The sequence below is a fragment of the Bufo gargarizans genome, unplaced genomic scaffold, assembly GCF_014858855.1.
Source record: "Bufo gargarizans isolate SCDJY-AF-19 unplaced genomic scaffold, ASM1485885v1 original_scaffold_1577_pilon, whole genome shotgun sequence".
Lineage (NCBI taxonomy): Eukaryota > Metazoa > Chordata > Amphibia > Anura > Bufonidae > Bufo > Bufo gargarizans.
The window spans coordinates 296,247-311,712 of record NW_025334419.1 but is presented as its reverse complement, the minus strand read 5'-3'; the positions used below and the strand labels follow the sequence as shown (position 1 = coordinate 311,712).

General features: G+C 54.9%; 1 protein-coding gene across 3 annotated transcripts in view; it reads left to right on the top strand.

Moving 5' to 3' along the window:
- Positions 1–15,466, top strand: part of RHOT1 (ras homolog family member T1) — a 40,807-nt gene that overhangs the window by 6,029 nt on the left and 19,312 nt on the right. For 2 of the 3 annotated variants that reach the window (XM_044274199.1, XM_044274200.1), the window contains exons 4-19: positions 934–977; positions 1,086–1,139; positions 1,717–1,769; positions 1,872–1,980; positions 3,199–3,300; positions 4,231–4,329; positions 4,409–4,517; positions 4,590–4,710; positions 5,483–5,567; positions 5,707–5,852; positions 5,928–6,028; positions 11,965–12,095; positions 12,198–12,281; positions 12,357–12,476; positions 12,604–12,806; positions 14,764–14,886. In XM_044274199.1, coding sequence (XP_044130134.1) covers positions 934–977; positions 1,086–1,139; positions 1,717–1,769; positions 1,872–1,980; positions 3,199–3,300; positions 4,231–4,329; positions 4,409–4,517; positions 4,590–4,710; positions 5,483–5,567; positions 5,707–5,852; positions 5,928–6,028; positions 11,965–12,095; positions 12,198–12,281; positions 12,357–12,476; positions 12,604–12,806; positions 14,764–14,886 — 1,684 coding nt within the window. The remainder of the gene's footprint in view (positions 1–933; positions 978–1,085; positions 1,140–1,716; positions 1,770–1,871; positions 1,981–3,198; positions 3,301–4,230; positions 4,330–4,408; positions 4,518–4,589; positions 4,711–5,482; positions 5,568–5,706; positions 5,853–5,927; positions 6,029–11,964; positions 12,096–12,197; positions 12,282–12,356; positions 12,477–12,603; positions 12,807–14,763; positions 14,887–15,466) is intronic. The other variant, XM_044274201.1, reaches the window with a different exon arrangement.

Genomic DNA, 15,466 nt, shown 5'->3' with positions numbered 1-15,466 from the left:
GGGTTTCAGATGGAGTCCGGTCATTATGCAGAGCACTGCGGGGGTTTCAGATGGAGTCCGGTCATTAGGCAGAGCACTGCAGGGGTCTCAGATGTAGTCCGGTCATTAGGCAGAGCACTGCGGGGGTCTCAGATGTAGTCCGATCATTAGGCAGAGCACTGCGGGGGTCTCAGATGTAGTCCGATCATTATGCAGAGCACTGCGGGGGTCTCAGATGGAGTCCGGTCATTAGGCAGAGCACTGCAGGGGTCTCAGATGGAGTCCGATCATTATGCAGAGCACTGCGGGGGTTCCGAAAAAGGTTTTCTTGGCAGAGCGGGTGTCCAGGACTCTCATAGCAGTGAATGTATGCTGAAGAAGAAGCGGGGGCAGAGGAGCGCTGCACGCACCGCCGTTCTGTTACTCCGCCTCCCCGGAGCTGACTCTGGTTACTCTCAGCTTGGCCTGAATCGGGGCAGGGATGGAATTAACCCTGTAAATAATGAGGATCAGACATCGTACAGGACGCGAGTCTCTCCGCTAGGACCAGCCCGTGCCTCCCATCCATCCAGAGATCTCCACATTCATTGGTCTCCCAGCATAAAATATATCTAGCAGTTGGAGCAGAGGGCGTGACTTTTCCCAGGGGGCGTGTCTTTTCTGCTGCAACTCTTTTCTATATCTGCCACAGCTTCTAACACATGATCTGGCTGGTGACAGTTAAAGATTGAAACTGAGCATGTGTGACCACCTCAATGGGATGGACAGAGAAATAAGGGAAAGAACGGACAGCAGGTGGCGCTGCAGACGCACGTGTTTTTAAGTAACTCACGGGCTATACTACATTTTTAATGACATGCAATTACAGAAGTATTCGGATCCGGGGGAGTATTTGTGGAACAGCCCTTTAAGTGCAGTGCGTCATTCTCACTTTGTCTTGTGTGCTCTCTGCAGAGTCGGAGCAGACAGATGAACAGCTATGTAATGAGATCTCGCGGGTAAGACTACAACCCTCATCTGGAATACAGCTTATAACTAGACTGACGTCACTTGATTCCTCGCGGTCAGTAACCCCCCCCCCCCTTCTGTTCTGTCTGTCTCTGCAGGCGAATGTTATCTGCATCGTATACGCGGTCAACAACAAGAACTCCATAGACAAGGTGACCGGAGCCCCCGCCCCCTCCTGGTCTGCCCCTGCCCCCTCCTAACCCTTAGTCCCCCCCTCTCTCGGCCCCTCCTCCTCAGTCCCCCCTCTCTCGGCCCCTCCTCCTCAGTCCCCCCTCTCTCGGCCCCTCCTCCTCAGTCCCCCCTCTCTCGGCCCCTCCTCCTCAGTCCCCCCTCTCTCGGCCCCTCCTCCTCAGTCCCCCCTCTCTCGGCCCCTCCTCCTCAGTCCCCCCTCTCTCGGCCCCTCCTCCTCAGTCCCCCCTCTCTCGGACCCTCCTCCTCAGTCCCCCCTCTCTCGGACCCTCCTCCTCAGGCCCCCCTCTCTCGGACCCTCCTCCTCAGTCCCCCCTCTCTCGGACCCTCCTCCTCAGTCCCCCCTCTCTCGGACCCTCCTCCTCAGTCCCCCTCTCTCGGACCCTCCTCCTCAGTCCCCCCTCTCTCGGACCCTCCTCCTCAGTCCCCCCTCTCTCGGACCCTCCTCCTCAGTCCCCCCTCTCTCGGACCCTCTTCCCATGTCTCCACCCCCTCACTATGGGATAGTCTTCTTCTGTGACCGTCTGCTCTTGTCTGCAGGTCACTAACCATTGGATTCCTCTCATTAATGAGCGGACGGACAAGGACAGCAGGTAATGTGGGGGCAGCGCCTCTCTGCCCCCTCTTGGTGTCCGGCTGGTGTGGGGGGAGGGGTCCCTTCTCTGTTGTAACACACATTCTGCCTCTGCTGTCAGGATCCCCCTCATCCTGGTGGGGAATAAGTCAGACCTGCTGGATTACAGTAGCATGGAGACCGTCCTCCCCATAATGAACCAGTACTCCGAGATCGAGACCTGTGTGGAGGTAAGATGTCTTCTAGGTCTTCTGTAAATGTGTGATCTGTGGTGTCTGCACTGTGATCCAGTGCGGTATTATCTGGAGGTGTTCTGGGGGGGGTGCACTGTGATCGGGGGGGAATTATCTGGAGGTGTGGTTTGTGATTTGGTGGTGTGGTCTCATCTGGTGGTTTGATATGGAAGTGTGATCTGTGATCTATTATTGTGATCGGGAGGTGTGGTCCGGCATCTCCTGGTGTGATCGGGAGGTGTGGTCCGGCATCTCCTGGTGTGATCTGGAGGTGTGGTCCGGCATCTCCTGGTGTGATCTGGAGGTGTGGTCCGGCATCTCCTGGTGTGATCTGGAGGTGTGGTCCGGCATCTCCTGGTGTGATCTGGAGGTGTGGTCCGGCATCTCCTGGTGTGATCTGGAGGTGTGGTCCGGCATCTCCTGGTGTGATCTGGAGGTGTGGTCCGGCATCTCCTGGTGTGATCTGGAGGTGTGGTCCGGCATCTCCTGGTGTGATCTGGAGGTGTGGTCCGGCATCTCCTGGTGTGATCTGGAGGTGTGGTGTGGTCCGGCATCTCCTGGTGTGATCTGGAGGTGTGGTCCGGCATCTCCTGGTGTGATCTGGAGGTGTGGTCCGGCATCTCCTGGTGTGATCTGGAGGTGTGGTCCGGCATCTCCTGGTGTGATCTGGAGGTGTGGTCCGGCATCTCCTGGTGTGATCTGGAGGTGTGGTCCGGCATCTCCTGGTGTGATCTGGAGGTGTGGTCCGGCATCTCCTGGTGTGATCTGGAGGTGTGGTCCGGCATCTCCTGGTGTGATCTGGAGGTGTGGTCCGGCATCTCCTGGTGTGATCTGGAGGTGTGGTCCGGCATCTCCTGGTGTGATCTGGAGGTGTGGTCCGGCATTCCTGGTGGTCCGGCATCTCCTGGTGTGATCTGGAGGTGTGGTCCGGCATCTCCTGGTGTGATCTGGAGGTGTGGTCCGGCATCTCCTGGTGTGGTCCGGCATCTCCTGGTGTGATCTGGAGGTGTGGTCCGGCATCTCCTGGTGTGATCTGGAGGTGTGGTCCGGCATCTCCTGGTGTGATCTGGAGGTGTGGTCCGGCATCTCCTGGTGTGATCTGGAGGTGTGGTCCGGCATCTCCTGGTGTGATCTGGAGGTGTGGTCCGGCATCTGGTGGGAGTTATACTGCTGACGTCGGTGCTGGAGGTCTTAACCAGGTGTCCTTTCTCCTAGTGTTCAGCGAAGAACCTGAAGAACATCTCAGAGTTGTTCTACTACGCACAGAAGGCGGTGCTGCACCCCACTGGCCCTCTGTACTGCCCCGAGGACAAGGAGGTGATCACATGTCCTGTCACTGTCTGCACCCCCGCATGTACTACATGTGTAGGAAAGGGGGTCATGGTTGGGATTCTGTGTGTATAATTTGGGGAGGGGTGTAGTGTATAGTTTGGGGAGGGGGTTAGTTGGGGTGCTGTGTGTATAATTTGGGGAGCGGTGTAGTTGGGGTGCTGTGTGTATAATTTGGGGAGGGGTGTAGTTGGGGTGCTGTGTGTATAGTTTGGGGAGCGGTGTAGTTGGGGTGCTGTGTGTATAATTTGGGGAGGGGTATATTTTTATAATTTGGGGAGGGCTGTAGTTGCGGTGCTGTGTGTATAATTTGGGGAGGGGTATATTTGGGGTGCTGTGTGCGTAATTTGGGGAGGGGTATATTTGGGGTGCTGTGTGTATAGTTTGGGGAGGGGTGTAGTTGGGGTGCTGTGTGTGTATAGTTTGGGGAGGGGTGTAGTTGGGGTGCTGCTGTGTATAGTTTGGGGAGGGGTGTAGTTGGGGTGCTGTGTGTATAGTTTGGGGAGGGCTGTAGTTGGGGTGCTGTGTGTATAGTTTGGGGAGGGCTGTAGTTGGGGTGCTGTGTGTATAGTTTGGGGAGGGCTGTAGTTGGGGTGCTGTGTGTATAGTTTGGGGAGGGCTGTAGTTGGGGTGCTGTGTGTATAGTTTGGGGAGGGCTGTAGTTGGGGTGCTGTGTGTATAGTTTGGGGAGGGGTGTAGTTGGGGTGCTGTGTGTATAGTTTGGGGAGGGGTGTAGTTGGGGTGCTGTGTGTATAGTTTGGGGAGGGGTGCAGTTGGGGTGCTGTGTGTATAGTTTGGGGAGGGGTGTAGTTGGGGTGCTGTGTGTATAGTTTGGGGAGGGGTGCAGTTGGGGTGTAGGCTTATAAATGGGGGTGATGACCCATTGATTTCCGGTTTGTTGCCCCCCCGTCCCCCCAGCTGAAGCCGGCTTGTGTCAAGGCTCTCACTCGCATCTTCAAGATTTCTGACCTGGACAATGATGGGATCCTGAACGACGGCGAGCTGAACTTCTTCCAGGTAACACACGTGCTCCATTGCAGCGGTGGTCTGGAGATCCGTAAAGTATGTGCCCCCCTGACCTGACTCTGTCTTTCAGAGGACGTGTTTTCACATCCCTTTGGCTCCACAAGCACTGGAGGATGTAAAGAACGTGGTGCGCAAGAACGTCCATGACGGCGTCTCTGGAAACGGGCTGACCCTTAAAGGTGAGGGGCGGAGCCTCTGCACCCCCCATACATACTGATGTCTGTGGACTGACGCCCCCTTCTCTGCCGCAGGCTTCCTGTTCCTGCACACTCTCTTTATCCAGAGGGGAAGACACGAGACCACCTGGACTGTGCTGCGCAGATTTGGATATGACGATGACCTGGAGCTGACGCCAGAATATCTGTTCCCTCAGTAAAGTTTATTTCCTCAGTGTGTGGGATGTCCTGCAGTGACGGGCAGGGTTGTGGTGTGTACCACTAGTGGCTACGGCTGCAGTGGCAGGCAGGGCTGTAGCGGGTATGGCTACGGTGGGGGGGCAGGGCTGGCGTGGGTACAGCTACAGTGGGGGGCAGGGCTGGAGCGGGTACGGCTGTGGTGGGGGGCAGGGCTGGAGCGGGTACGGCTACGGTGGGGGGCAGGGCTGGAGCGGGTATGGCTACGGTGGGGGGCAGGGCTGAAGCGGGTATGGCTACGGTGGGGGGCAGGGCTGGAGTGGGTACAGCTACAGTGGGGAGCAGGGCTGGAGCGGGTACGGCTGTGGTGGGGGCAGGGCTTGAGCGGGTACAGCTACAGTAGGGGGCAGGGCTGGAGCGGGTACGGCTGTGGTGGGGGGCAGGGCTGGAGCGGGTACGGCTACCGTGGGGGGCAGGGCTGGAGCGGGTATGGCTGTGGTACGGGGCAGGGCTGGAGCGGGTATGCCTACGGTGGGGGGCAGGGCTGAAGCGGGTATGGCTACGGTGGGGGGCAGGGCTGGAGCTGGTACGGCTGCGGTGGGAGGGGCAGGGCTGGAGTGGGTACGGCTGTGGTGGGTGGCTGTAGCGGGGACAGCTGCGGTGGGCAGAGCAGATCAGCAGCGGGGACGGCTGCGGTGGGGCGGCAGGGCAGGAGTGGGGACAGTTGCCGTGGGGGGCAGGAGCAGGGACGGCTCTGTGCTCTCCTCTGATGATTTGTGGCTCTTCCTCAGGCTGAAGGTTCCCGTAGATTGCACCACGGAGCTCAATCATCACGCTTACCTCTTCTTACAGAGCATGTTCGATAAGCACGACCAGGTGAGTTGCGTGCCCCTCCCTCATCCTGTAAAGTCATGTGACTGTACGGGGGGAGGGCACTTACTGTTACCTGCCAGGTGCAGGTGGGGGGACGGCGGTGGTTCTGTCCAAGTATGGTGACCCTGGTGTCTTCTCCCAGGACAGAGACTGCGCCTTGTCTCCTGAGGAGCTGAAGGATTTATTTAAGGTCTTCCCGTACATGCCCTGGGGCCCGGACGTCAATAACACCGTCTGCACCAACGACCGCGGCTGGATCACCTACCAGGGCTTCCTCTCACAGTGGACGTGAGTGTCGGTCCTAAGCAGAACTGCTGGCGTCTTCTCCCCTCCCCCGCTCACATAACCTTCTGTCTCCCCCAGGTTGACCACCTACTTGGATGTTCAGCGCTGTCTGGAGTATTTGGGCTATTTGGGTTACTCCATCTTGACGGAGCAGGAGTCTCAGGCCACTGCGGTCACAGGTGGGATGATCTGTATGTCACCGGATCCCAAACCTCTACGTCATTCTGGTCATGGAGCTGACAGCCCCCATTGTCCCCCCATTGTCCCCCCTGCTTCTGGTGATTGCTGCAGCCACTCCTCGGCCTCAGCAGCTGCATCGGACCCACAACTGATGTGTTCATCCTGCTCCCCAAAGCTAGAAAAACCTCAATCTGAAAGCCACATGCCCCCAAAATACCGAAATCAAGAAACAAGCGGGGGAAGCACGAAGGCGTCAGAATACGGGGCCTCGTAAATGATATTCGCAAGTCTGTGTGCGAGGGCGGTAGAACAGAAAACCGTCATATACTTGGTGTCACGGCAATCGTGCGGGCCCACAGAGTAAAGGGGGCGTGTCATTTGTGCCACACGGTAAATGGAAAACATAAAACCTTCACATATTTGGTGTCGCTGCGATAGTCCGGGCACATAAAGTAAAGGGGGCGTTTGTGCCGGATGGTAAATGCGGGGGCAGATTGCATGATGGGACCGGGGCTGTCCATCCGACTCCGACTTTTCACTCCATGTTAGTTTTTAGTTTTTTTTTATGAATAGGCTGCGGTGCTTCGTGAGCGCACAGTCTCTTCCTAGGACACATGACATCTCCAGACTAAAAATAATACCCCAAATTACCTCCTAAACGGAAAAATGTAAAATACATATGATTATAATAAAAAAGACTTGGAGGAGAATACAGCGCCTCATACCTCTTACATCCAGGGACACCTCTTCTCCTCCGTTGGACCCAGACCGCCATGACTAATCCTTTCAGCCGCATCTCGTCTCTATAGCTTGTAACACAGGTTAGATTTCTCAATTTTTCCATCAACCCCCCCATCCTGGTGTCCCCACAGTGTCATCCTGCTGCCACCCCCAATACTGTGCCCGTTGTGCCCCCCAATGCCCCAGGTACTGTACTGCTGAAAAAACTGTGACCCCAGGAGACATAATGGGGTCATTTATCAAACTGGTGTAACATAGAACTGGATTTCCAAAAGAGCTGTCAAATATGAAAGGTGGAATCTGATTGGCTGCTATGGACAACTAAGCCAGTGCTACTGTACACCAGTCTGGTAAATGACCCCAAATGTCCCTATAGTGTCCACAGCAGCTATAATGTCCCCTAGAGACCCCAGTAATAATAATAACACCCTATACTGTGCTCCAGGCAATAATCCCTGTATATTGTCCCCAGAAATAATAGAATGTCCCCCACACTGTAATGTCCCCCACACTGTAATGTCCCCCACACTGTAATGTCCCCCACACTGTAATGTCCCCCACACTGTCCCCCACACTGTAATGTCCCCCACACTGTAATGTCCCCCACACTGTAATGTCCCCCACACTGTAATGTCCCCCACACTGTAATGTCCCCCACACTGCCTCCACACGTAATGTCCCCCACACTGTAATGTCCCCCACACTGTAATGTCCCCCACACTGCCCCCACACTGTAATGTCCCCCACACTGTAATGTCCCCCACACTGCCTCCACACTGTAACTGCCCCCACACTGTAACTGCCCCCACACTGTAATGTCACCCACACTGCCCCCACACTGTAATGTCCCCCACACTGCCTCCACACTGTAATGTCCCCCACACTGCCTCCACACTGTAATGTCCCCCACACTGCCTCCACACTGTAATGTCCCCCACACTGTAATGTCCCCCGCACTGCCTCCACACTGTAATGTCCCCCGCACTGCCTCCACACTGTAATGTCCCCCACACTGTAATGTCCCCCACACTGCCTCCACACTGTAATGTCCCCCACACTGTAATGTCCCCCGCACTGCCTCCACACTGTAATGTCCCCCGCACTGCCTCCACACTGTAATGTCCTCCACACTGTAATGTCCCCCACACTGCCTCCACACTGTAATTGCCCCCACACTGCCCCCACACTGTAATGTCCCCCACACTGTAATGTCCCCCGCACTGCCTCCACACTGTAATGTCCCCCACACTGCCTCCACACTGTAATTGCCCCACACTGCCCCCACACTGTAATGTCCCCCACACTGCCTCCACACTGTAATTGCCCCCACACTGTAATGTCCCCCACACTGCCCCACACTGTAATTGCCCCCACACTGTAATTGCCCCCACACTGTAATTGCCCCCACACTGTAATTGCCCCCACACTGTAATTGCCCCCACACTGTAATTGCCCCACACTGTAATTGCCCCCACACTGTAATTGCCCCCACACTGTAATGTCCCCCACACTGTAATGTCCCCCACACTGCCTCCACACTGTAACTGCCCCCACACTGTAATGTCCCCCACACTGCCCCCACACTGTAATGTCCCCCACACTGCCCCCACACTGTAATGTCCCCCACACTGCCCCCACACTGTAATGTCCCCCACACTGCCTCCACACTGTAATGTCCCCCACACTGTAATGTCCCCCACACTGCCTCCACACTGCCCCCACACTGTAATGTCCCCCACACTGCCTCCACACTGCCCCCACACTGTAATGTCCCCCACACTGCCTCCACACTGTAATGTCCCCCACACTGTAATGTCCCCCACACTGCCTCCACACTGTAATGTCCCCCACACTGTAATGTCCCCCACACTGTAATGTCCCCCACACTGTAATGTCCCCCACACTGTAATGTCCCCACACTGTAATGTCCCCCACACGGTATGTCCCACACTGCCCCCACACTGTAATGTCCCCCACACTGCCTCCACACTGTAATGTCCCCCACACTGTAATGTCCCCCACACTGCCTCCACACTGTAATGTCCCCCACACTGCCTCCACACTGTAATGTCCCCCACACTGCCTCCACACTGTAATGTCCCCCAAATGTCCCTATAGTGTCCACAGCAGCTATAATGTCCCCTAGAGACCCCCAGTAATAATAATAACACCCTATACTGTGCTCCAGGCAATAATCCCTGTATAGTGTCCCCAGAAATAATAGAATGGTCTCCACACTGTAATGTCCCCCACACTGTAATGTCCCCCACACTGTAATGTCCCCCACACTGCCTCCACACTGCCCCCACACTGTAATGTCCCCCACACTGCCTCCACACTGTAATGTCCCCCACACTGTAATGTCCCCCACACTGCCTCCACACTGTAATGTCCCCCACACTGTAATGTCCCCCACACTGTAATGTCCCCCACACTGTAATGTCCCCCACACTGTAATGTCCCCCACACTGTAATGTCCCCCACACTGTAATGTCCCCCACACTGCCCCCACACTGTAATGTCCCCCACACTGTAATGTCCCCCACACTGTAATGTCCCCCACACTGTAATGTCCCCCACACTGTAATGTCCCCCACACTGCCTCCACACTGTAACTGCCCCCACACTGTAATGTCCCCCACACTGTAATGTCCCCCACACTGCCCCCACACTGTAATGTCCCCCACACTGCCTCCACACTGTAATGTCCCCCACACTGTAATGTCCCCCACACTGCCTCCACACTGTAATGTCCCCCACACTGTAATGTCCCCCACACTGCCTCCACACTGCCCCCACACTGTAATGTCCCCCACACTGCCTCCACACTGCCCCCACACTGTAATGTCCCCCACACTGCCTCCACACTGTAATGTCCCCCCACACTGTATGTCCCCCACACTGCCTCCACACTGTAATTGCCCCCACACTGCCCCCACACTGTAATGTCCCCCACACTGTAATGTCCCCCACACTGCCCCCACACTGTAATGTCCCCCACACTGCCTCCACACTGTAATGTCCCCCACACTGTAATGTCCCCCACACTGCCTCCACACTGTAATGTCCCCCACACTGTAATGTCCCCCACACTGTAATGTCCCCCACACTGCCTCCACACTGTAATGTCCCCCAAATGTCCCTATAGTGTCCACAGCAGCTATAATGTCCCCTAGAGACCCCCAGTAATAATAATAACACCCTATACTGTGCTCCAGGCAATAATCCCTGTATAGTGTCCCCAGAAATAATAGAATGGTCTCCACACTGTAATGTCCCCCACACTGTAATGTCCCCCACACTGTAATGTCCCCCACACTGTAATGTCCCCCACACTGTAATGTCCCCCACACTGTAATGTCCCCCACACTGCCCCCACACTGTAATGTCCCCCACACTGTAATGTCCCCCACACTGTAATGTCCCCCACACTGTCTCCACACTGTAACTGCCCCCACACTGTAATGTCCCCCACACTGTAATGTCCCCCACACTGCCCCCACACTGTAATGTCCCCCACACTGCCTCCACACTGTAATGTCCCCCACACTGTAATGTCCCCCACACTGCCTCCACACTGTAATGTCCCCCACACTGTAATGTCCCCCACACTGCCTCCACACTGCCCCCACACTGTAATGTCCCCCACACTGCCTCCACACTGCCCCCACACTGTAATGTCCCCCACACTGCCTCCACACTGTAATGTCCCCCACACTGTAATGTCCCCCACACTGCCTCCACACTGTAATTGCCCCCACACTGCCCCCACACTGTAATGTCCCCCACACTGTAATGTCCCCCACACTGCCCCCACACTGTAATGTCCCCCACACTGCCTCCACACTGTAATGTCCCCCACACTGTAATGTCCCCCACACTGCCTCCACACTGTAATGTCCCCCACACTGTAATGTCCCCCACACTGTAATGTCCCCCACACTGCCTCCACACTGTAATGTCCCCCAAATGTCCCTATAGTGTCCACAGCAGCTATAATGTCCCCTAGAGACCCCCAGTAATAATAATAACACCCTATACTGTGCTCCAGGCAATAATCCCTGTATAGTGTCCCCAGAAATAATAGAATGGTCTCCACACTGTAATGTCCCCCACACTGTAATGTCCCCCACACTGTAATGTCCCCCACACTGTAATGTCCCCCACACTGTAATGTCCCCCACACTGTAATGTCCCCCACACTGCCCCCACACTGTAATGTCCCCCACACTGTAATGTCCCCCACACTGTAATGTCCCCCACACTGTCTCCACACTGTAATGTCCCCCACACTGCCCCCACACTGTAATGTCCCCCACACTGCCCCCACACTGTAATGTCCCCCACACTGCCCCCACACTGTAATGTCCCCCACACTGACTCCACACTGTAATGTCCCCCACCACTGCCTCCACACTGTAATGTCCCCCACACTGTAATGTCCCCCCACACTGCCTCCACACTGTAATGTCCCCCACACTGTAATGTCCCCCACACTGCCTCCACACTGTAATGTCCCCCACACTGTAATGTCCCCCACACTGTAATGTCCTCCACACTGTAATGTCCCCCACACTGACTCCACACTGTAATCCCATAATAGTTTTCCCCCACATAGTAATTTGCCCAATACTGCAATTTCCCCCTGATGTACTGTTCCCCCCCATGTCCCCCAAAGTTGGCACATAAAATATTTTTAAATAAAGGGGAAAAAAAGTAAAAGCTAAATACTCACATATGTCCAGGGGCCTACTAGGCCTGAAGCCTATGGCGGTGATCGGCGCGGAGCAGGGAACTATGCACCCCAGTGCCCTGCCTCAGTATGTGGGCGTTGTTGGGCCCCCTGCTGGGCCCGGGGCTGCTGACCCGAACGTCCCTATTGTAATCCGCCACTGTGTAAACAAAAGACATAAAACCTTCATATATTCGTCCGGGTGCACAGAGTAACGGGGCGTGTCATTTGTGCCGCAGAGTAAATGAAAAACATAAAACCTTCATGAATTTGGTGTCGCTGCGATCATCTGGGCGCACGGAAAGGGGGCGCCCTTCCGTTTCCTGTGCTGGGACACTTTATGGGCAGTGAGTCCTGGAATTATTTGACCCGTCACTGCTCGTGAACCCTGCCGTCTGCTGTGGTAATGCAGATCCTTCTCCCATCTGGCGGTTTTATCGCCATGTTGTTTTGTCTTCCTAGTGACAAGAGACAAGAAAATCGATCTGCACAAGAGACAGACGCAGCGCAGCGTCTTCAGGTGCAACGTCATCGGCTCGAGGGACTGCGGGAAGAGTGGCATTCTGCAGGCTCATCTGGGGAGGAACCTGCTGGTGAGTGGGGCCTGCCGGGTCTATGTAGATGGCACCTTGTATCTGACGGGCCTTACGGCAGGGATGCGGTATGAAGCTGACATCGCTCTCCTCTCATGACAGCGGCAGAAGAGGATCCGCGAGGAGCACAAGTCCTACTATGCAATAAACACAGTCTACGTGTACGGGCAGGAGAAGTATCTGCTGGTAGGTGACTGCGTAGCCGACACACCTCATCCCGCTCCATCTGCATCATTCACAATGTCACCCTTTATCTTCTAGCTGCACCACATCACCGAGTGCGAGGCTTTATCTCCAGCCGATACAGCGTGTGATGTCGTCTGCCTGGTGTATGACATCACCAACCCCAAGTCCTTCGAGTACTGCGCACGAATATTCAAGGTTTGCTCAGATCCTGAGGTGTCATGGGGAGGAGGACCTGGTGATTGCTGGGCATTGAGGGCAGCGACCCCCCCAGGGCCTCTGTGTGTCATTAGATTTTACTAACGCTCCTGTCCTCTCCCCACAGCAACACTTCATGGACAGCCGGACCCCCTGTCTCCTAGTGGCCGCCAAATCCGACCTCCATGAGGTGAAGCAGGAGAGCAGCATCTCCCCAGCGGACTTCTGCAAAAAGCACAAGATGCCTCCACCCCAAGCCTTCACGTGTAACACTGCCGACAACCCCAGCCGAGAGATATTCATCAAGATGACCACCATGTCCATGTACCCGTGAGTACCTGCTGGAAGCTGGAGCAGCGGCGTCCCTGTGTATTCCTCCAGCCGCTGATCTCCATACAGTGATAACTGCGTCCGGTGCCGCTCAGAGTGTGGATTTCTCAGGACGCGGTACTGCTGTCCTAGCGAACGTGGGAGATGACCGCAATGAGGGTGCGGCACCCGGGACCCCCCAATAGGGGTACAAACAGGGAGATGCCCAATTCGTTCTTCAGCCATGATTCATCCACATCAATGTCGCACGTAGAGCGCTCTATAATGTACAGCACACGTAGAGCGCTCTATAATGTACAGCACACGTAGAGCGCTCTATAATGTACAGCGCACGTAGAGCGCGCTATAATGTAGAGCGCGCTATAATGTACAGCACACGTAGAGCGCGCTATAATGTACGGCACACGTAGAGCGCGCTATAATGTACGGCACACGTAGAGCGCGCTATAATGTACGGCACACGTAGAGCGCGCTATAATGTACGGCACACGTAGAGCGCGCTATAATGTACGGCACACGTAGAGCGCGCTATAATGTACGGCACACGTAGAGAGCTCTATAATGTACGGCACACGTAGAGAGCTCTATAATGTAGAGCTCGCTATAATGTACGGCACACGTAGAGCGCTCTATAATGTACGGCACACGTAGAGCGCGCTATAATGTACAGCACACGTAGAGCGCTCTATAATGTAGAGCGCGCTATAATGTACGGCGCACGTAGAGAGCTCTATAATGTACAGCACACGTAGAGAGCTCTATAATGTACGGCACACGTAGAGAGCTCTATAATGTACGGCACACGTAGAGAGCTCTATAATGTAGAGCGCGCTATAATGTACAGCACACGTAGAGCGCTCTATAATGTACGGCACACGTAGAGCGCGCTATAATGTAGAGCGCGCTATAATGTACAGCACACGTAGAGCGCGCTATAATGTACGGCACACGTAGAGCGCGCTATAATGTACGGCACACGTAGAGCGCGCTATAATGTACGGCACACGTAGAGAGCTCTATAATGTACGGCACACGTAGAGAGCTCTATAATGTAGAGCTCGCTATAATGTACAGCACACGTAGAGCGCTCTATAATGTACGGCACACGTAGAGCGCGCTATAATGTACAGCGCGCTATAATGTACAGCACACGTAGAGCGCTCTATAATGTAGAGCGCGCTATAATGTACGGCACACGTAGAGAGCTCTATAATGTACGGCACACTTTATTGGGGGGTTATGACGTCTCTTATAGGGGGGGTCACTCTCTGTATTGGGGGGATTTTGCCTCTTGTGGATTTGTGGCCTGTCCTCATGTCGCCCGCAGTCCGTTCACCGGGCTCCCGCTATGTTCGGGCCCCCAGGCGCAGGGTGGGCGTGGTCTTGGTGTGTTAGTCATCGCTCTTAATTGCTCTTAAAGGGATGCACTAGTCTTCATTATTATATAATAATACGCTTGCCGTTTTAGTGCCTCACTGTTTGTAAGATCTCTGCTTGCTGCCAATGTACTGGACCATTGTTTTTTTTTTTTTTTTTTTTTAATAAGTCCAGAAGTATGAAACTTGTCCTAACCTAATGCCTCTCACAGCTGAGGGTTTGTTACTGTAGTGTTGGTCTCAGGCTCGATTGTAGTTTCCTGACGGCTAGTTGTCAGCACTAGAGGCGCCATCTTGGACCTTCTCCTGGAGTCCTCGTCTCTTCTAGAGCAGAACCATGCAAACCACGCTGTAGCAAACCCTCAGCTGTGTGAGCAGCGGTAGGTCAGGATGATTGGAAGTGTTGGCATTTGGTAGGGGCCTCGGTCAGACAGGCGGACCGTCTCCCTGGACTCTGGGCTCTCAGGACATCTAGGTAGGAGCGGACCTTCCCGGGCGGTGGAATGGGGTGATGATGATGATGATGATGATGATGAGCGCTGTGCAGATTTTGACCCTATGTCTTCTGTATGTCTCCGCAGTCACGCCCGGCTACGCTGCCTCTGTACCTGCAACAGGTGTACATACTGCCTGTGTCAGAACCTGCTGCACTCTGACCTCCTCCAGGCCGTAAAGAACAAACTCTTCACCTCCATTGTCAACAGGTCCTTCATCTTATGTGCCCTAACCTACTGACCCGTTGCACGCCCCCTCGTCTGTGCTCTGCATCCCCTATAGAGAGAGCCATGCATCCCCTATTGACATCGCTGTACTGTGCATCACCCATAGAGAGCCATGCTGTACATCCCCTATAGAGAGCCATGCTGTGCATCCCCTATAGATACAGCTGTACTGTGCATCACCCATAGAGAGCCATGCATATCCTATAGACACCGCTGTACTGTGCATCACCCATAGAGAGCCATGCTGTACATCCCCCATAGAGAGCCATGCAGTGCATCCCCTATAGACACCGCTGTACTGTGCATCACCTATAGAGAGCCATGCTGTACGTCCCCTATAGAGAGCCATGCTGTGCGTCCCCTATAGAAACCGCTGTACTGTGCATCGCCCATAGAGAGCCATGCTGTGCATCCCCTATAGACACTGCCGTACTCTGCATCACCCATAGAGCCATACAGTGCATCCCCTATAGCAGTGTTTCCCAACCAGTGTGCCTCCAGCTGTTGCAAAACTACAACTCCCAGCATGCCCGGACAGCATTTGGCTGTGCGGGCATGCTGG